Source organism: Tursiops truncatus, chromosome 2 (genome assembly GCF_011762595.2).
Source record: "Tursiops truncatus isolate mTurTru1 chromosome 2, mTurTru1.mat.Y, whole genome shotgun sequence".
In the NCBI taxonomy this organism is placed as follows: domain Eukaryota; kingdom Metazoa; phylum Chordata; class Mammalia; order Artiodactyla; family Delphinidae; genus Tursiops; species Tursiops truncatus.
Window position 1 is genome coordinate 25669382 of NC_047035.1, and position 18237 is coordinate 25687618.

At 52.1% G+C, this 18237-nt stretch overlaps 1 protein-coding gene across 4 annotated transcripts; it reads right to left on the minus strand.

Moving 5' to 3' along the window:
* Positions 1–7888: 7888 nt before the first annotated feature.
* Positions 7889–18183, minus strand: GSTZ1 (glutathione S-transferase zeta 1). 4 transcript variants are annotated; one of them, XM_033850793.2, is made up of 9 exons: positions 18016–18183; positions 14734–14785; positions 12843–12910; positions 12216–12296; positions 11720–11845; positions 10641–10719; positions 10044–10096; positions 9211–9260; positions 7889–8440 (listed from the first exon to the last, which is right to left on the minus strand). In XM_033850793.2, the coding sequence occupies exons 1-9, from the start codon at positions 18028–18030 to the stop codon at positions 8314–8316; spliced, it is 651 nt and encodes a 216-aa protein (XP_033706684.1). In that variant the 5' UTR covers positions 18031–18183; the 3' UTR covers positions 7889–8313. The 4 variants fall into 4 exon arrangements, with proteins under 4 accessions (XP_033706684.1, XP_033706682.1, XP_033706681.1 ...); XM_033850791.2 differs by having other exon boundaries at positions 17944–18183; XM_033850790.2 differs by lacking the exons at positions 7889–8440; positions 9211–9260; positions 10044–10096; positions 10641–10719 and adding an exon at positions 10726–11120 and having other exon boundaries at positions 17944–18072.
* Positions 18184–18237: the final 54 nt, after the last annotated feature.

Below are 18237 nucleotides of genomic sequence, written 5' to 3' on the forward strand. Positions count from 1 at the left end.
TGTATTCATCGTATTTGATTGTGCCCACGGAGCCATGATGCCTGATTCTTCGGGGAGTCAATAGGGAACAGGTGTCTAAAGCCAGTCACAAGTTGGGTGCTCTCCAGCAATCCAGTAGATGATGAATATTCCTATGGCCAAAGTCCCAATTTTCATGCACATGGGATCCTGTCCCTAGGCCTTCATTTCCACACAGCTGAGAGGTAAAGAGAGGGACGAGGCCCCCCTCCACTTCTCTCATTTATAGTATTGTTTAGCACTGGCAGCATGGTATCCAAGGCCTCAGTTTACCGGTTAATCAGAATTAAATAATAACATGAGTAGATAAAGGCGATCAACCTAGGTTGGAAGTAGGGCTGAGGAGGGATTATGACTTATAGTCCCACATTGGGGTAGCTGGGTAACTCGTGTATGACTGTGTGGTTGGAACGCTTATTAACTTTACCAGGTGAGTGCAGAGGATGTGATAATGCTATGCTGATGAGGACGACAAATTAACTGAGTTGGCTAAGAAACAGAGCAAGGCCTCCATCTACGGGAAGTAGATTCTGTCACCGGCTGTGAGTGGAATCTCAGAGTGAGCGTGAGCTCTGCAGGTTCTCAGAGTCTGGCTTTAGAGCCCACTGAAGGAACCAGTCTTCTGTGGGCAGTGACTCTGGCTTTCTGCAAAGGAGAACCTTCTGGGAGTTGGTTCCTGGTGGTCTCTTTTCTGGGAATGGGTGGAGACACCCCGGCAAGAGCTGCTTTGGCTCTCTTGGTACCTGGTTATGGTCAGTGTTGCCCCTTTGCTCTATCCAACCAGTCCAGCACCTGTGGGCATTCCTTTGACATCTACCCAGTTATTTAGGTAGTGAGGTTAGGGTAGGATTTGGGACCCAAAGGGTGAGAGAACCTTTGCTAAGTATTGCGTGGCCAGATTTCAGAAATCACCGCTCCCTCTGGGGTGTTGCATGTCCCTGCTGGAACCAAGAAGGCCAAACAAAACTCCTCCTATTTAAAAGTCTTATCACCAACCTGGGAAAACCCAATTAATTGCCTAAAGCCTTGATAGTGGGGTTCATTTACAGTCAGTCCCTCAAAAACTAAGTCCAAAGGCACAAGACTCTGGCTTTGAAATTATTTGTAGTCCCAGTCACTGGTTTGAACTCATGATCTGATGTCTTTTAGTCCCCCAGGCATGTGGACCAGAGTTCATTTCATGGCTGTTCTTCACTCTTAAGAGATAAGGAAAAGGTGCCCCAGAAGTCTAGAGATACAGACTTTTTCAAAATTAAATTCCACAGTTTTCTGTCATTTTAAGCAGATAGTTTTGACTTATCTAGGGATAAAATAATATATGTGAAATGATTTCCAGGGGACAAAATGTATTTTCTAAATGTTCTGATATAGGGTCATGAACAATTGTAAAGTTTTGGTTTGAAATATTATAGTATATGGGATTACAGAAGAGCCCTTAACTCACCGTCATGTAAAGGAGCTCTCTTCCTGAACTCTTTCTCTCACTCAGGTTTGAAATGCCTCATCTGTAATGTTACCTGTAAGTGACTGTTATTGTTGGTTTTCAGGTTCAGGCAAGAATCATCTGGAAAACATTATCCTAATTCCTTCTCTCATGTCCTAAGCAGTACATTTTACTAAGAAATTCTGTATTAAAAACACTAGCAGCCCTTTCTGAGATTATTGTCCCATAAATGGATTTGTTTTTATTTAATCAAGTTGAATTATTTCCATTTAGCCATGTTCAAGAGCAAGTAGAGTCTGGAGAAAGCGATCCAGTAACCCATGAATCTGGTGCACCCATTTCCCTTAATAATGGGAAGTGTTTTGAAATCCCCAGAAGAAAGCTGCTTTGTAATTAAAGTGATGGATTATAAGGAAGCCAGACTTTGGGTAAGGATTTTCCTAAACTACTTTATGCCATTTAGCTTATGTTTCTGAAAGGCCTGCTTTGGTGCCATGCACTGAGATCTATCAGTTGATTGAAAGATGATCACGCTTTCTTGGTAAATATTTAAGCAACTGGCAACCACAATGGCATTCTTTCCTTATCGTTCTGTATCGTGCACTGATGCTGACATTACAAAAAGGGGTCTGGAAGGGAAACAGTGTCACAGTCTTTTCTTTAAAATCAAAGTATCCCAAGCGATCGTTTATTGAGGTCAACTTGTTTTACATGTACCCTATCATGAGGAATGCTGTCAGCATATCCTATGATTTCTAAGAGCTCTTACCGAAATTGTTATTTGTTATGTCCTGCTGAGTGGTTTTTCCTTTAAAACACCATATTTTTACCACCCTGTGGCACTGAATGTGTTGCTGAGATACATAGATGATACTGAGCTATGGTTCCTGAAATAGCTCAGTTCTTGTGTTTTATATTATGTAACAGTTTCGTGATGCTTTTGTGCATTCTTTGTCTTCTCTTCCGAATTTTGAAATCTGTCATAAATAAACTTTTTCACTATTCACCTGAAACATTTGAGTTATATCTTTTTTTTTTTTTTTTTTTTTTTTTTGCGGTACGCGGGACTCTCACTGTTGTGGCCTCTCCCGTTGCGGAGCAACAGGCTCCGGACGCGCAGGCTCAGCGGCCATGGCTCACGGATGCAGCCGCTCCGCGGCATGTGGGATCTTCCCGGACTGGGGCACGAACCCGTGTCCCCTGCATCGGCAGGCGGACTCTCAACCACTGCGCCACCAGGGAAGCCCTTGAGTTATATCTTAATGAACGTGACTTAGAGTTAAAATTTTTTTATTCATCTCTCGTCTGCATCTTAAGAAAAGTATTCTTTAAATCTATACCAGTTATTTTATAATCTATTATTAGAAAAATTAAGAAAAATGGAGATTAATGATAGATTAATCATTAAAAATGAGATTAATGATAGATCTTTCATCTGCATTTAAATTTATGGCTGAGTATGAACTGGGATCTGGGTTTGGCCCAAGGGCAGAAAAACTGGGTTTAGAGTAATGATTACTTAATAGAATATTACTGAGTTTTGTTAGTATTTGGTCCCCAGTGATGTTCATTTTCCAGTTTACTGACTTACTCTTTCAAATTTGGAATTAGTAGTTTGGACACCACGGTAATCATTTAACATAGTCTAGGTGATATTAATCCAGCCTACTTTCATTTACAGAAATGACACCATAAGATATCTTTGACATCTCTCAAAATGTTGCCTCTGCACATCGTTGGTGCCTATTACAGAACAGGAAGGACTCACATCTGAGCAGAGAGGGGTGCCATTTAAATATTTTCTTCGGCGATATCTGTGGTCTAAGATGAGCCTGTTAGATCTTTCCCTGCTTTCCTTTGCCACATATTTTAGAGGCTGATGTATAAAGGAGGAAGAGATCTGAACTAATTGTGAGTTAAATGAGTATACTCTTCCCACCAAACTACACCACAAGCAATAATAAAAAGCCCAGGCAGACTACACATAGCTGGGGACCTTTAATGCCTTGTGTTTGGGTGAGCCAAAGGTAGTGTGTCACTGCTGACACAGAACATACTGGAGATTATTGCTAACTTTTAAAGGCACTCATATCTGCCGTATCACTGACCCTGACATAGTTCAGGATCATATAAATTTGTGCAGGCCACACATTGCAGCCTTGACATCCAGCCTGATGTTCCTTAGCCCATGAGGTTCTGGCTACACTCAGCAGCCATCTTAGTTCAGGTATTCGCCCAAATGGGATGACACCTGCTTACAACCTTGGAATCAAGAGCTAAATAGGTTATCTTTAAAAGTTAGGAGGAGCCAGTAGAGTGAGTACTTATCTTATGAATATGTGTCCAGGTACTGTCCACCACCTGCTTGTCCAGTAAGTTTACTACTTTCCTTAATGGTTATATAAAATTGCTTTGGAATAAAATCGTATGTATTTAACTTTGTTCTCAAATATTTCCTGGCAGCACCCCCTTCCTGCTTTCATCCTTCTAAACTATTTGCCAGGACTTACTACTTCCGTAGAGTTGGAAGATCCTCCACATCTAATTACCAGCATCAGGCCACTCCAACGTCTGTTCTTCATCCGCTGTGGCCACGCCCACTGCGGGAAGATGGCAGATCAGATCTCCCTGCGGTCCCTGGCGTCCCAAGATCAGGTGTCTGTGGATCGTTCTTCACAGATCTAACAACTGATGTGGAAATGAAGAAGGACCTGACTTTCACCATTCAGTCAGCCTTTGGGGAGAAACCCCTCCTGGAAAACATCCTCTGAATAGGTGATGGTTTTTGGTTTGAGAGATACATCTGACCCCCCAAAATAAGAATTTATTTGCAGACTTGAGGGAATTGCGGGGGGGTAGTTTTTAAAAACCCTTTATAGAAGCTTAATTATTGCTAAGCCTTGGAGCCATTGTCTGACCTCTAGAGAAAAGTCTATGCACTTGGGGAAATATTTGCTCCTTCATGATCTTCCAGGGCCCTGAAAGAGGAGAGAGACATTCAGAGAGGGAGGGGGTAGCCAGCCACGGTTGTACGGGAAGGATATCTCTCAGTTTCACATGCATTCATGGAGCAGGGCTAGTCATCTTGCTTGGTACTGGGGCAAGAGAGGTCAGGAGTGTAGCCCTAGAGGAGCTTGAGGGAGCTCTGCTCTCACGCAGGGAAGAAGGCTTAGTAACGCTGCATTCTCTTACTCCTCAAAGCACAGCTAAGTTCCTCTGGGAATAGAGAAGAGGCTTCTCTTCTCTCCCGTGTATCCAGTCCCAGGTCCTGGGAGGATGGTTCCCTAAGGGCAGGGGCTACAGTCGGCCAAATCCACATTACTGAGCAGCAGGGCAGCTACACATGTTGATGACCTGGACCCCACGGAGGCCCCAGGCCTGGAACATGTGATAGCCTCTCTGACATAAAACTGCAGGCCCAGAAATCCACAGAGGCTCTTCTTTCTCATGCTGTGGTCATTCAGTGAGGCCTCAACTCTACTCATCCCACTGCCCCCCCGCCCCCCCCAGTCCTTCCCATCCCTCAGGGGGTCCTGAGCCGGTGGCTCCCCTGGGCCTGCCTTCTCTTGGCAGCCCTTCTGAATCCATCCCCCCAGGTCCCCTCACCTCTACAGCCCCAGCCCCCAAAGGCCACAGGAGACTCCAGAAAGTTCCGGCAGGCCCTTGGGAGCTGAGTTGGTCCTGCGTTAGTCTTCTCCTTGGCTCCAGGTGAAGAAGTCAGCAAGGCTGGCTCCCAGCCCTGGCCTGGAGACCGGCTTGTGTTGCTACACACTGTGTGGAGAGCTCTATGGCTTAGGTTCTAGCTTTTTTTTTTTTTTTTTTGGTCGAACCGCACGGCGGGGTCCTAGTTTCCCAACCAGGCATCACCCGGGCCCCCTGCAGTGGAAGCATGGTGTCCTAACTGCTGGACCGCCAGGGAATTCCCATGGTTCTAGCTTTAAAATACAAAAATCTCCTTCACAAAGGAGAAGGACTCCTTTGTGAAGTCCTTGAGACATCATTGAACAAGGAGAAGGGCTATAGTTCTCCTACAGCTGAGAACCACCAAGGTTAGTCAGCCGTGTCTCTGGGTGGCTCAGGTCATGGATGTGGGGACACTTGAAGAACCCAGCACTTCCCAGGTGAGGCAGCTCAGAGGAGCCTGGAGTGAGTTTCTTTGGCTTAGACACATCTGTTTCTGTGAGGAAGGACAGGTTTGTCTGGGTTTGGAGAAAACCAGATGATAAAGGAGGGCCTCAGAAATGTCATGGACTCCAAGGATCTCACTGAGCCCAGAGGAAAACCCACAGCATTTGATCCCTCCCCTCCCCTACCCATGGCTGGTTTTCACCTCACACTCGGACACGTATCACAAAACTCCTGTTGAACTAGAGGACCAGAACTATGAGAAAAATATTAAAATGAGTTTTGTGCATTAAATGAGGATGGTTTTTATAAGTGCTTGATAACGGAGGCTGTATCGCCTCTTTACTTGATTTAGATTTCCTTAAAATCTAAATTTTAAGGTGGCCAACTCAGCTTTGGCCACCAGTTTTAGGATGGCTGATGGAGCCTCAGGTTAACCAAATTAATATCAGACAGACAAGCAGATAGGCAACAGGCCCATGATGTTGAGGGGTGGAGATAGAGACGGCCAGTTAAATTTCCAGGAATAAGTGGAGGGACATAAGCTCAGTAAGAGCAGGGGCCATGTCTGCCATATCCCCAGTCACACAGCCACACCCGCCAGCTCCCAGCGCGGGGAGTCCCCTGGCAGGGCTCGCTGCATGCTGAGTGGGGGGAAGTGGAACGTGCATTAGCAGCTGGAGCAGGACAGCCACCAGATGGTTTCCTTCTAGGAAGAACCCCAGTCCGCCCGCTCATTATACCTAGTTCCCCATAGAACCATTCAGGGCTGGGGAGTGGTCTCAGGTTGTCTCTGCGCCTGTACCTTGTCCTAGATGTGGATTCTATCTACTGCCTATACTTCCCAGAAGTCTCTGTGCTCCTCTGTTGCCTGGAAACGAGACTGGGAGGAGGGAGGAGTAGGGGAACCTGGTAACCTCAGCACTACTGGAAGTTGTTTTGGATTATTTGGGCTCCCAAAGGCACCTGTTAGTGACAGGTAGAGCCAGCTGCCTCCTTAATCTGGGCGAGTGGTGGCAGCGCCCCGTTTGGCCAAGGCTAGCCCTGCAGCTTGCCCGCTGCTCCTGGCTGGGCCCATGTCTCTCCAGGGCCAGGGAGCACACTGCCGTGGGAGCTGTAGGAGCACAGCCTGAAGTATGGGCTTCTCTCCTTTCCCCTGAGTTCATTTTCTCTTTAAAATCCACAGGAGCTTGAATCACCTTCAATTTCAAAAGTCCAAGTCAGGTGACGGTTACTGATCCCTGAGCTGAGGAGATTAGTCTCTTATCTCAAGTCAAGGTTTCTTGGTGAGAGCCCAGGTGAGCCTTATGCAGCCAGGCAGGTCTGGAGTAATCTGAGGAAAAGGTCCAGATGGCAGCAGGGCAGGCACAGCATCCCTCACCATTGCTGTGTCTCCTCTACCTTCCTGGGCTTCTCTCTGGGCTCTGCCAGGACAAACTCACCTTGGGAACAAGAGTGGCCCACCTTGGTCATTCTAGAGCCTGGAGCCCAGGCCATCCAAGAGAGAAGGAGAGGCCACTAAGGAGCCCGGGATGAGAGGGGAGAACTAGGTGCCCTGGCATTGGAGCTAAAGAAAAGGGACTCATGGCCGAGAAAGGTGGCTTCCACTTGGACCAGACACATCTATCTTAATTCCTTGTTTAAACCTCAGCTACACAGGGGAAATGAAATCTCACATATGGAACATAAATGTCATCTTGTTTCACTCCCAGAAGTGACCCGCATCTCCCTACAGTATCTCTGCCCGAGGTGATCCTGGTTCTGGCTGAGCACTGCCAGGCATGGGGACCTGCTCCCTCCAGGGCAGCCCAAGGTAAGCCGTTACCCGGCTGGCCTCCTGCTAGCTTGGTCAGTAGCTGTTCATACTGCCCACGGAGGAGCCTGCCTCCAGCTCCCAGCACCGCTCACACGTGGATGTATCCTAAGCACCTAATCCTGCGGCTGCTCCAGAGAACGCTGCCCCTGAAGATGAGGGACTGGGCTGAGCGGGCCAGCGTCTCCTCGGTGCTGCCGTGGAAGTGAGCAACGGGGCCACTCCCAGGCCTGGGCACTCAGCTGGTCGCAGGAGGCTTTCTTTCCTGCTTCTTATACCTGTTCTCTTCTGGATCTTGTCTGATTTTCTCAGGCAGGCTTTTGGGCTTATTTCTCTTCCTTGCCCTTAGGTCCCAGGGGCCAGGCCAGCCACAGAGTGGGCAAGTGGCTGGCTGGCTTTCTCTCCTGGTCCAGACACAGAGGGATTCCAGCTAGGAAGAGTGTTCACCTTCTGCAACCCAGCTCAGCTTTAAGTGAACAACCCGGGGGCCTGGGCTTTAGTTTAATTACCAGATTTCAGTGTGGGCATTCTTTGGAGTCAGGTACAGTCGAGGGGACGGGAAGAGGCGCTCAGACTTCCTCATGGCTCTCTGGTAAACTCGGCATACGTTTCAGTCTACGTTCACTTCATCTTCATGACTGCCCGCGACACAGTCATGAAGACTTCCTGCCTACCCGCCTCCCGGCATTCTCCCACCCCATTCTGCCCGCATGTGACAGATGAAGGGGCTGAGGCAGAAGGAGTTTCAGTGGGAAGGCAAATCCAGGGCCTAGAGTTCAAGTTCAAGGGCTAGGAGTTCAGGTCTTCCACCTCGCCAGTTGAGGCTCGCTGGCTTCCAGGCCTCTTCAGCCCATGCAGCTTCTGCTCCCGCACCCGCTCCCGGCCCCTGCACAAGTGGCGCGCGGTTTGAGAGCTAGGCCCTCAGCTCAGGGGGTGTATCTGGCTGCCGGCAGGGGTGAGACACTTGGAAGGCCTCCAAGGCCAGCAGTGACTTGTTGATACGGCTGATGGTAGGGTAGGGAGTGAGATCCACCTTGAACCTGTGGCAGAGAAACATCCCCCTGAGCCAAGGTCTGCAGGGGCCCAGGGAGACTGCCCTGCAGGCGATGGGGGAAGCACAGAGGCGGGGCTGGATGAGGTCCCTGGGGCTGGCCAGGGAAGGCCTAGGAAGGCAGCCCTGCCAGGTTGGGGGTCCTTGTTCACAGGTAGCTCTCTGGGGAGGGACAGTCTTGTGCAGTATTGTCTGGCATCTCAGTTTCCTACTGCTCCTATTCCAGGCCATGGCTATCTATACAACCTACTATGTGTAAGGCCAGTGCTGGGCATTTATATACAGATCATCTCCCCACCCATGTCATAAGCTTCTCAGGCGCAGGGAATGTGTCACACATTTCCATACCCCTAACAGTGCCCAGCACGATGCCTTCCACAGAGAGGTTCTCATCCGTGCCCTCCTGAAGGGCTGATGGAGCAAAGCAGAGGCAGAGCTCACTGCCAGGCACAGAAATGCCACGTCTGGGGAGAGCAGGCTCTTGGAGTGGACTCTTGCAGGGGCGTCCACCAGGTGACACGCCTCCTCTTAGGAGTGGGGGCTGTGCGGTATCCCCTGGGCTGCAGTGGGCATGGGAAGGGTGTTACCCCAGCTTCTGCCTGTCTCTTACGGCCACAGTGGCTGCTGGGGGCAGTGGGGGAGGGTCTGCGTGAGATGCTACCTCAGTCGATGAAGTCAGGGCCTGACTGTAGGAGGCAGCTGGGCATTTTGAGGGGAGGAGCCAGGAGGAAGAGGGAGGGTGGCAGGGCTGTCTCTTACCTGTCAGCATTTGCCACCTGAGGCGCTAAGCACAGATCAGCCATGGACACCTGCAAAGAGGGTCGGGCGGGCTTGCATCAGGGTGCGCACCCCAGACTCCCACCAGTGACAGCACTGGGGTGCTGGCCCCTGGCATTCCCCTCTGCTTCTGGCTCTTCTACCCCACCCCCACTGCCCCACCCCCTCCTCATCTCCCCGGGCTGGCTGGGTCTGTCCCTGCAGCTGAAGCGCTTCTCCCAGGCTACAGTGCAGTTGCGCTGACAACCAACTGTGGGTAGCCAGAGAAGGCTCGACTGCCTTAGTGGATGTTACTGTGCTTGTTCAAAATTGCCACCACAGGCACTTAGTGGGGGCTCCCAGCAGGGAGGGAAAGCCTCTGGGTGCAGGTGGGGGACTCTGGAACCAGAATTACCATAGAGCCAGGGCCTTAGCCTGTAGGAGTCAAGGGCACCTGAATCCTAGAATCCTAGCATTGGAAGGGAATGGAGACATCACCTAGTCTGATCCCTCATCTGATGGCTGGACCACCTCCTCATCTCAGAGATGAGGTCTTCAACTTGAATACCTCCAGCAATGAGAAACTCACTTCCTCTTGAGGCAGCTGACCAGGAAGGGGCTGAGAAGCTCCCCGTGAGCTAACTTCTGCTTAACGCAGAGAGGACGACCTTGGGTTGCTGACTCCCCACCCTTGCTACAGCTGCCTCCTCAGGAAGCTCTCTGAGCTGTGCCTGCCCTGGGCTGGAGGGAGGTAGCTGAGTCTAAGTGGAAGACAGTGGCAGCCTGAGGTAGGCCTGAGGGAGGAGGCCACCCCCATGGGCCTGGGGAGAGCTTACCTCATCTCCCACACAGTACTTCCCCGCTGTGCTCTGCAGGATCTGCTCCAGAGCTGGAGGGAAGCAACATGAATACTCTAAGGGGAGAGCAGCCTTTCTGGGCCTTGGTGCATAGCTATGACATGGCAGCTATCTGAGTGGCAGGCTGGAGCATGTGCTAGAGGGAACACGGCAGTCAGATCTGGAGAGAGGTGATGGGCACATGGGGATAAGATGATGCCTCCCTGCGCTCTGCAAGTTCAGCTACCATTCCCTCCTCTGAGGGGACAAGGCCTGCCACTGGCCAAGGCAGCAGTTCTCACACCGATGTGCTGACACTTTGCTGGCCCTGGCTTCCTGCCTGGAGTGGGCAATGGAGCAGAAGTTGGGCCATCCATCTCCAAAAGGCCTCAGGCATGAGGTTCCCAGAAGTGCCAGGGGTTGAGGCCAGGTTGGATTCTGCCCAGCCCACTGCCTCCTCGGCCCTGCCCCCCCACCCTCATCCATGCCACTGCCAAGGCCAAAGAGCCCGGGACGCTGCCAGATGCCAGGGCCCCCGGTGTGAGGGCCATTTCTCTAAGAGGTCACCAGGGGCAGCTCACAGGGGCAAGGACTCACCGTTAAAGCCAGAACTGATGGCCTGCTGGGCCCAGGTCAGCTGGTTCTCCGGTCCCACTTGCTTCAGGACAGACAGGTTCTGTGTAGCCCAAGAAAACTCTGGGATGAGCTTTGGGAGCCAGGCTGAGCCGCGCACTCAGCCAAGTCCCCTCAGGTGAGCTTGGTTCCCGTGTGTCCCTGGCTGTACACCTGTCCTACCCTGGACCCTGTGAGCTCCCACCCTGTGGGGCCTGAGGTGGAAGGGAGGTGACGATCCCAGAGGCCACTTTCTCTGGCTGCCCTCGTGGCCCCTATCCCTCTGGCAGAGATGTGTAAGGGTGGAGGCACAACCCAAGGCCTCTCTCCATTGCATTCAATGCTTCTCCCTGACATGGTCCCTTGTGAGGAGAGGGAGTGTGACACAGGGTTGGGGAGGGCAGCATGGGGGAGGCACATAGGATTGGCTTTCAGGAGATTTGGATGTCTGTCTGCTTCAACTTCCTGTTAAAAAAAAAAAAGTGACATGGGGCGGGGGGGCCACAGATACACAGTCAGGGGGTCTGTCACACTTAGAGTGACTGCAGTCACTCCACCTTTCTGGGCTATTTCCTTACTTGCAAAGTCAGGGATTAGCACAGATGAATTTTTTTTTTTAAACAGATGAATTGTTTTAATACTTTTTTGTTTTACCAGTGAAAACTTACCAAAAAAATATTAGGAGAATCCCAATCTATGACACAGAACAGGTGAAAGGAAGGCTGCTCTGGCTAAAGGTGGGAGGCGGGGGCATGCGCTGCTCAGCCTCTCCCTGCCACCTGGCCCTTTCCCCACCTTGGCAACTCTGGACGTGTCCTTGGAAACCTGGGGCTTCCCAGAAGGCGGCTGGCGTCCCAGGGAGTGGATGCTTTCTGGCCTCCCTCCTCCCTCTGCCACAGGGGACAGGGCCAAGCCCCTGAGAATCCCCTCTGTCCTCCTGCCACCCCGCAAGGCACCTCACGGTGGGCTGGCCAGGGTGCGCGTGCATGCGGAGGGGAGAGTGCATGCGTGTGGGGATGCGAGGGTGAGAGGCGTGTGAGGGAGAAAGTGCACGGGAGCCGCACCTGCAGGGGCTGGATGCCGCTGGCCAGGAGGTGGGAAATCATGCGCACATGGGCCCTCTTCTTTGGGTCCTGAGGCAGGAGTCGCGGCGTGGGCCGGGTCTCCTCCAGGTACTCAATGATGGCCAGCTGTCCGGAGGCGAGCCGTGAGGCAGGGACCATGGGGGGACCGTAAACTCCTCTTCCTCCCCCACTTCCAACACCACCATCGTCACCACCCCCCTTCTTACCCTTCTTACCATCCTCCCCTTGAGCCCTGTGAAGCCAAGAGGCTCCCCAGGAAGATGAGATCATTTTGGACCCTTGTCCTACAGAACTTAGTCCCCCATATGCTTGAGTCTCCCTTCACCTCCCAAAGCAAGCAAGCAACCTTCCTCCCTCCCCCGCTCATCCCTGCTGAGAGCTGGGTGCCCTGGGCAGACACAGGCAAGGAAGAGCTACGAGGTCCTCTTGCCCAGGGCACCACGCTCATGAGGGGCCTCCCAAAGCCGCCACTCACTGACTGGCCAATGGTGATTCCATCAATCTTCAGGGCTGGCACCTGCTTCATGGGATTCAGGGCCTGGAATTCTTCAGAGAACTGTGGAGACAAGGCCCTGGTGGACTGGGCAGCCTGGCCTGAGCTGGCTAAAGCAGAGTCTGGCAAGCAGGAAGCCCCTCGCCTACTGCCCACCTGTACCTCCCTCCCCTGGGAAAGGCCCTGGCTCCCAGGCCCAGGGTGACACCTGGGGGATCTGTGAAGTATCCTGAACCCCAGTGGCTGCTGAAATACAGGTTTCATCCCAGTGGCCAGGCTATGTGCTTGTCCCTGCACCTTATATGTGGTCACCAAGGCACATCCAGAGGGCCTGGCATGGGGCGAGGACCCGCTCACCACCCACACTTCTGGAGCCAGACATGGAGAGGCCAGGCTGTGGTGCGGAGCCTGGAACCTGGGTCCTTCCCATGGCTCCTCTTGCTGCACAGCTGGCCGCCCTGTCCCACAGGGCAGGGCCAGCAGCCTCCTCTGGCCATGGGGACCACAGGGCGCATGCTCATTTCTTGCCTGCAGAAGTCTGCACCCCCTGCCGGGCCCCTCTCCAAGGCCTCTGACTCCTACATTGTGGCCTGGGGGCAGCCTCCTTACCTGCTGCCCCCCATCCTTTGTGAGGTTGATGGTTATCGTCTCATAGTCCATGTTTTTCAAGGCCAGAGCTAGGAGAGACAGCAGACAAGTCAGTGACAGCCTCTGACCACACTTCCCAGGGTGACGAGCGGGAAGGAGGCTTCTTTCTCCACACTGCTGGGTAGCCCTGTCGCCTTCTTCCGAACTTCCTGGATCACCACCCGCTCCCCTACCCCAGGGCCATGATGCTCTGCCTCTCTTGCCCCTGGACTCTCTGTATCCCCAGCGGACCTCTCATGCCTCTAGGTGGTGCTATGAGGGTGTGTGCCCTGGCCCGCTGAGGGCTCCTGGAGGACAGCAGGGCAATGTCCCCTTCATCTCTGCCCCTGGCAGGACCTTACCCAGTGGCAAGCAGGGCTTATTTGTTGGAGACATGCAATCATTCCTCCATAAAGGTCATCTGAGGGCCAAGGGAAGGTGCTCAGTGACTACGCAGGGCCCACACAGGCAGAGGACACTCTTGTTCTGTTTAGAGGAGAACCCCTTCCTAATCCATTCTCTCCGTTCTCAGGGCTGTTGACTACAGATCCCAAGGCATCAGGGCTCTCTGGTGACCTCAGCACATCTGCTGACTCCCAGTGGCTGGATTTCCTCTCCATCTCCTTTGATCTTTTCCTCCCAGCATGGTGAGGGCAAAACACTCGGTCGACCCTAGTGGAGGAGACTGTGTGTGTAAGTGTGCACACTTGTGCCTTAAAATATGGTGATGGCCGGTATCAGGCAAATGAGTGAGGGGAGGAGCGCAAGACGTGTCACAGCCTGCAGACAGCCCAGGAGACGCGGGGCTCCTTCTCAGCGTCGGTCAGCTCCACCCTGGAGAGTGGAAGTGGTCGGGGCCAGGCAGGAGGCCAATGTGTGGTGGCCCTGCAGAGACAGTGCCCGCGCTGCTGGTCTGGCCCCGTCAGGGCAGAGGCTCTGGGCCCAGGGAGGCCATCTTCTTAGAGAAATGTGTCCTCGGGCACCCCAGTGCTCTTGCCTACTGATTCTAGCAAATACCAAGTGACTGTGGGAGGGGGAGGGTCATGAGGATGGCTTCCGAGTCAGGAACAGGCTCCTGGCAGCAGGCTACCTGGGTTTAAATGTCATCACATTCACTTGCTAGCTGTGTGGCCCTGGACAAGTAACGTCAGCCTCTGTGCCTGTTTCCCCATCTGACAGGCAGCATAGCGTAGTAAAGAGCATGGACTAGCTGGAGCTAGGCTAGCTGGTTCAGATTCCAGGCCTGCCTCTTACTAGCTACATGATCTTGGGCAAGTTACTTAACCTCCCCGTGCCCCAGTTTTCCCACCTGTACAATGGTGATGATAATAATACCTCCCTCCCAGGGTCGTTGAGGTTTAAATGGAGTCATGTACACAAAAACACTCAGCACCGTTCTCTTTCTGTACGAGCTGCTACGACTATGACCTTGGCCGAGGGCTGACTTAAGCTGAGGGACAGAAGGGTCGAACCAGGACTAAACCAGAGGGCCCAGTTTCTCCTTCCCGAAGCCTCTGGGGTCCACACTGGCCAGCTCTGTTTAATTTGCCAGATCAAATAAGATAAGAACTGAGGAAGGCCAGCTGTTCCCTGCCAGTTACCAAGGATCTCTGGATTCTGTGAGCCTGCCTGAAGCATGGTTGCTAAGGGGCTTTGGAGAGCAGAGTGGGAGAGGTGGCAGGCCCAAGAGGAAAAACACCCCTCCCCCCTTCCTCTAGTTGGACTTCCGAGGTGGAGGTGCCATTCGAGGCTGAGGGCTCCAGGAGACTGGGGATGCTGTGGCTGGTGCCCTGTCTGACAGAGGCTTTTCACCCAGGCCTCCCTCCACCCCATACCACCCCACTCCAGCTCTCGGTGGAGGTACAGCTCTTACCGATTCGAACTCTCCATGAGCAGGAGCTTCGGAAGTAGGAATAGAGGATGGGCTGAGGAGAGAAGACGAGGACGCATGTTAACCCATGCTTGGTGGGTTCTCAGCCCCAGGAGCCCACTGGAGGGGAGGCAACAGCTCCCAGCCAGGGGTCTCCAAGCCAGCACTGTTTCTTCCTAGCCTGCTAGGCCTCCTCCCTCAGGCCTGCGTCTGGAAAAGTCAGGCCAGACTCAGAGCTCTCTGGGTTAGAGGCCTGGGGAGTCATGTGGGGTCCCTCAGCTCCAAACTGTGCTGTCATGCATTCCTGATGTCCAGGGGGCCCCCAAAGGGGCAGCCAGACTGCAGGTGCCCTCCTTACCTTCCTAGACTCAGCCATGATGATGTGGTGACCCTTGGCCTCTCAGGGAATGTCCCCTCCCACAGAACTGCGGGGCAGGGGGAGGAACCCTAAAGGGGTGGATCCCATGAGCCAATGGGGAAGCTGGTCTAAACAGGCATCAGGAGAACTTTGACTCTGGTCAGAAAGGGCATCTCTTTCTAATCTGGGGAAAGCTTTTTATGCTCCTGGTGGAGCCAGGTCTGGTGTCCTGGGCAGACAGCTAGGCCTGGTTTTGAAGCAGTAGTTCATGTGGTGCAGTGGGCTAGGAGCTGGCATACTGGGAGTCTGGTCCTAGTGCAGGACCTAGCCCCGCATGACTGGGGACAAATCCCTACCTTCTCTAGTCTTCAGCTCCCTCATCTGTAAAATGAAGGGTTGCCCTAAAATGATAGCTTATTTCCTTCCAACAGTGGCAGAAAGACCAGGAAATCTAGTTTTCTGCACTTTGGTGCCCATCTCTTTCAACATTCCACCCACCAGTCCTCCAGACTCTCAGCTGATCTCATAAAAATAGCATCTGGAAAACTCAGGCCAGACTCAGAGGGGGGAACTTTCCTGGCGGTCCAGAGGTTAAGACTTTGCCTTCCAATGCAGGGGGTGTGGGTTTGATCCCTGGTCAGGAAGCTAAGATCCCACATGCCTTGCAGCCAAAAAACCAAAAAACATTAAAAAAAACCCAGAAGCAATATTGTAATAAATTCAATAAAGACTTTAAAAATGGTACACGTCAAAAAAAAATCTATAAAAAAAAATAGCTGGGGAATATGCCCACTGACTCCAAAGCTGAGGTCATACGCTGGCAGCCCACAGTGTTCTGTTTGGTCTATACTGTATTTAAAATGTTTCAATTCATTGCTAACATTAAAAGTCACATTGTTTCATATACAAATCCTGTTGTCCGTTTTTTATTAAAAAAAAAATCTGGAGATAATGAACTCAGTTTCCTGAGGAGCAAAATTGATCAGAGCCAATTAATGGCCCCTTTTAGAGAGGGCATGCCCTCTCAGATCTGCTATGGCCCCCATCTGGTCCACTTCTCTCATTTTTGTTACTCTGAGGCCCCTGAAGGCAGCAGGGTGTGTGACCTCTCCTCTAAAGTTTAGGGGACTCAAAGTTAATTTCTCTGGTGCTTCTTGGTCACCAGCATTTCAAAGCAGAACCCAGAACAGAGTTACCAGTAATTAGCACTCATGAATCTTCTGGCAGACACATATGTAGCCTTTTGGATGAGGGAGAACTCAATAGAATTTCTTAGATCACCCTTGTCTACCATCCCTCTGACTACAGACATTTCACCCAAGTTCACTCTCCCTTCTGTATGCCCCAGCTCACCAAGCTGCTACCTGACCTTGCTTTCATCATCCCTGAACTACCAACTCCATCTTCTACTCCATCTTCTACGTGGGCAAGGGCACAAGTGGGAACCCAGTCCCTCCCAAGTTAGTTCCTGACCCTGGGAGTTCCAGTCTATTCTGAAGGCAACTTTCGTGGGGAAAGTGAAGATAGTTCTGGCACAAAGGTCAAGTGATAGGCAGCAGGCATTCTTGGAGGGAGAAGAGTTCGTAGGCTACAACTGGATGTACCCTGTTCCAGGGTGCATCCCTTTCCTTATTTGGTTAGGCTGGAGGGGCCCCTGGGGCCAAGAGGCAGCTACACTGAAACAGAATGGAACCACTAGAGAGCTGCAGACATCAGCTTAGAATCCTTAAAGAAATGCCTTACCTAATTACTAAATGTTACACATTTGACCTAGACTAAGGGTGACCACAGAATCACTGTAAATGCCCTGCCCTCAGGTTTCTTACTTATGGGCCATCAGGAGATGTAATGGAGGGCGGTCTCTGATCTTTCTCTTACCAATGATAACTTCATAAACCATCCCATGTTCCTTTTTGCATTTGTAGGGCTAAATTTTAAGCCCAAGTAAAATATCCGTTTCATCACCACTCCTGGAGGAATTGTTTTTAATTCAAATATGGATTCTCACCACTCTAGCAGATTTTATTTTAAAACCACCTCTTACACATGATTTTCGAGAAAGACTCCTAAACTCCTATTTGGGAGTGGGAGGGCTATACACTGTTAAAGTGATACTATAGGGCTTCCCTGGTGGCGCAGTGGTTGAGAGTCCGCCTGCCAACGCAGGGGACACGGGTTCGTGCCCCGGTCCGGGAAGATCCCACATGCCGCGGAGCGGCTGGGCCCGTGAGCCATGGCCGCTGGGCCTGCGCATCCAGAGCCTGTGCTCCGCAACGGGAGAGGCCACAACAGTGAGAGGCCCGCGTACAGCAAAAAAAAAAAAAAAAAAAAGTGATGTTATATCCCACCTCATGGGCCTGCCACCTTCCTTTGAGCTACAATAGCTGTTCCAAATCTTTAATAGAGATTGATAACAGTGGTTCTGGGGTTAGTCTTGGGAAATACAAATTAAAACTGGTAATAAGGTCCCCAAGTGATTATGATGACTGTAAGTGCCACAGTTTCCCCTCGCCCCTGGCGCTCTCTCAAAATGCAAACAACCCTGAAAGGCCATTTAACTGTTAAGACCTGCCGGGCCGACCGGCAGGGCTGTGCGGATCAGGGAGACGAGGGACGACGCTTGGAAGCCCTAGCAGGTCGAGTGGGGTTAGGGGTGGGTGGACAGACAGATGAAGAGCAAGGGTACAGCCACCAAACCAAGCCGGGTACTCTCCACGAGAACCTTGCACCTCGCGCCCAATCCCCTCGGGATCACAGGCCACAGCGAGTAGCGCGCAGGTGCAGAGCGGTGCCAGCGCGGCGCATTGCATGCTGGGAGTCGCCGTAGGAGCTGTGGGCGGGGCCGAGCGGCTCACCTTTGACCTCGCCCCCCAAGATTTCTCCCTGTTTCTAAGTAGAGCCTCTCTCCCCGGATGCATGACACAGACCTTCCCCACTTGCATCTCGCACTCTGGGCGACCCCTCTTCCAGGCCAGGAAACTTCGCGCCTGCGACTCTCCGAGTCGTCGACGATTCAGGCCCAGTGAGACCCCGACACGTCAGAACTTACGTTTTCGTCTCGGTAAAGCTAGGGCTTGGACTAGAATGAGCTTTAAGGTCTCTTCTAGCTTGCCCCGCCCTGCCGCCACGCCCCCAGTCCTGGCGCTGCT

What these genes read in the sequence shown, in the direction of transcription:
- GSTZ1 (XM_033850790.2), bottom strand. Translation starts at nt 18,030, where the DNA reads ATGCAAGTGGGGAAGGTCTGTGTCATGCATCCGGGGAGAGAGGCTCTA. An exon ending in CTTGGGGGGCGAGGTCAAAG is followed by an intron (nt 14,786 to 17,943) that starts GTGAGCCGCTCG and finishes TTCTCTCCTCAG; the next exon opens with CCCATCCTCTATTCCTACTT. An exon ending in GCGGCATCCAGCCCCTGCAG is followed by an intron (nt 11,121 to 11,719) that starts GTGCGGCTCCCG and finishes TTTTTTTAACAG; the next exon opens with GAAGTTGAAGCAGACAGACA.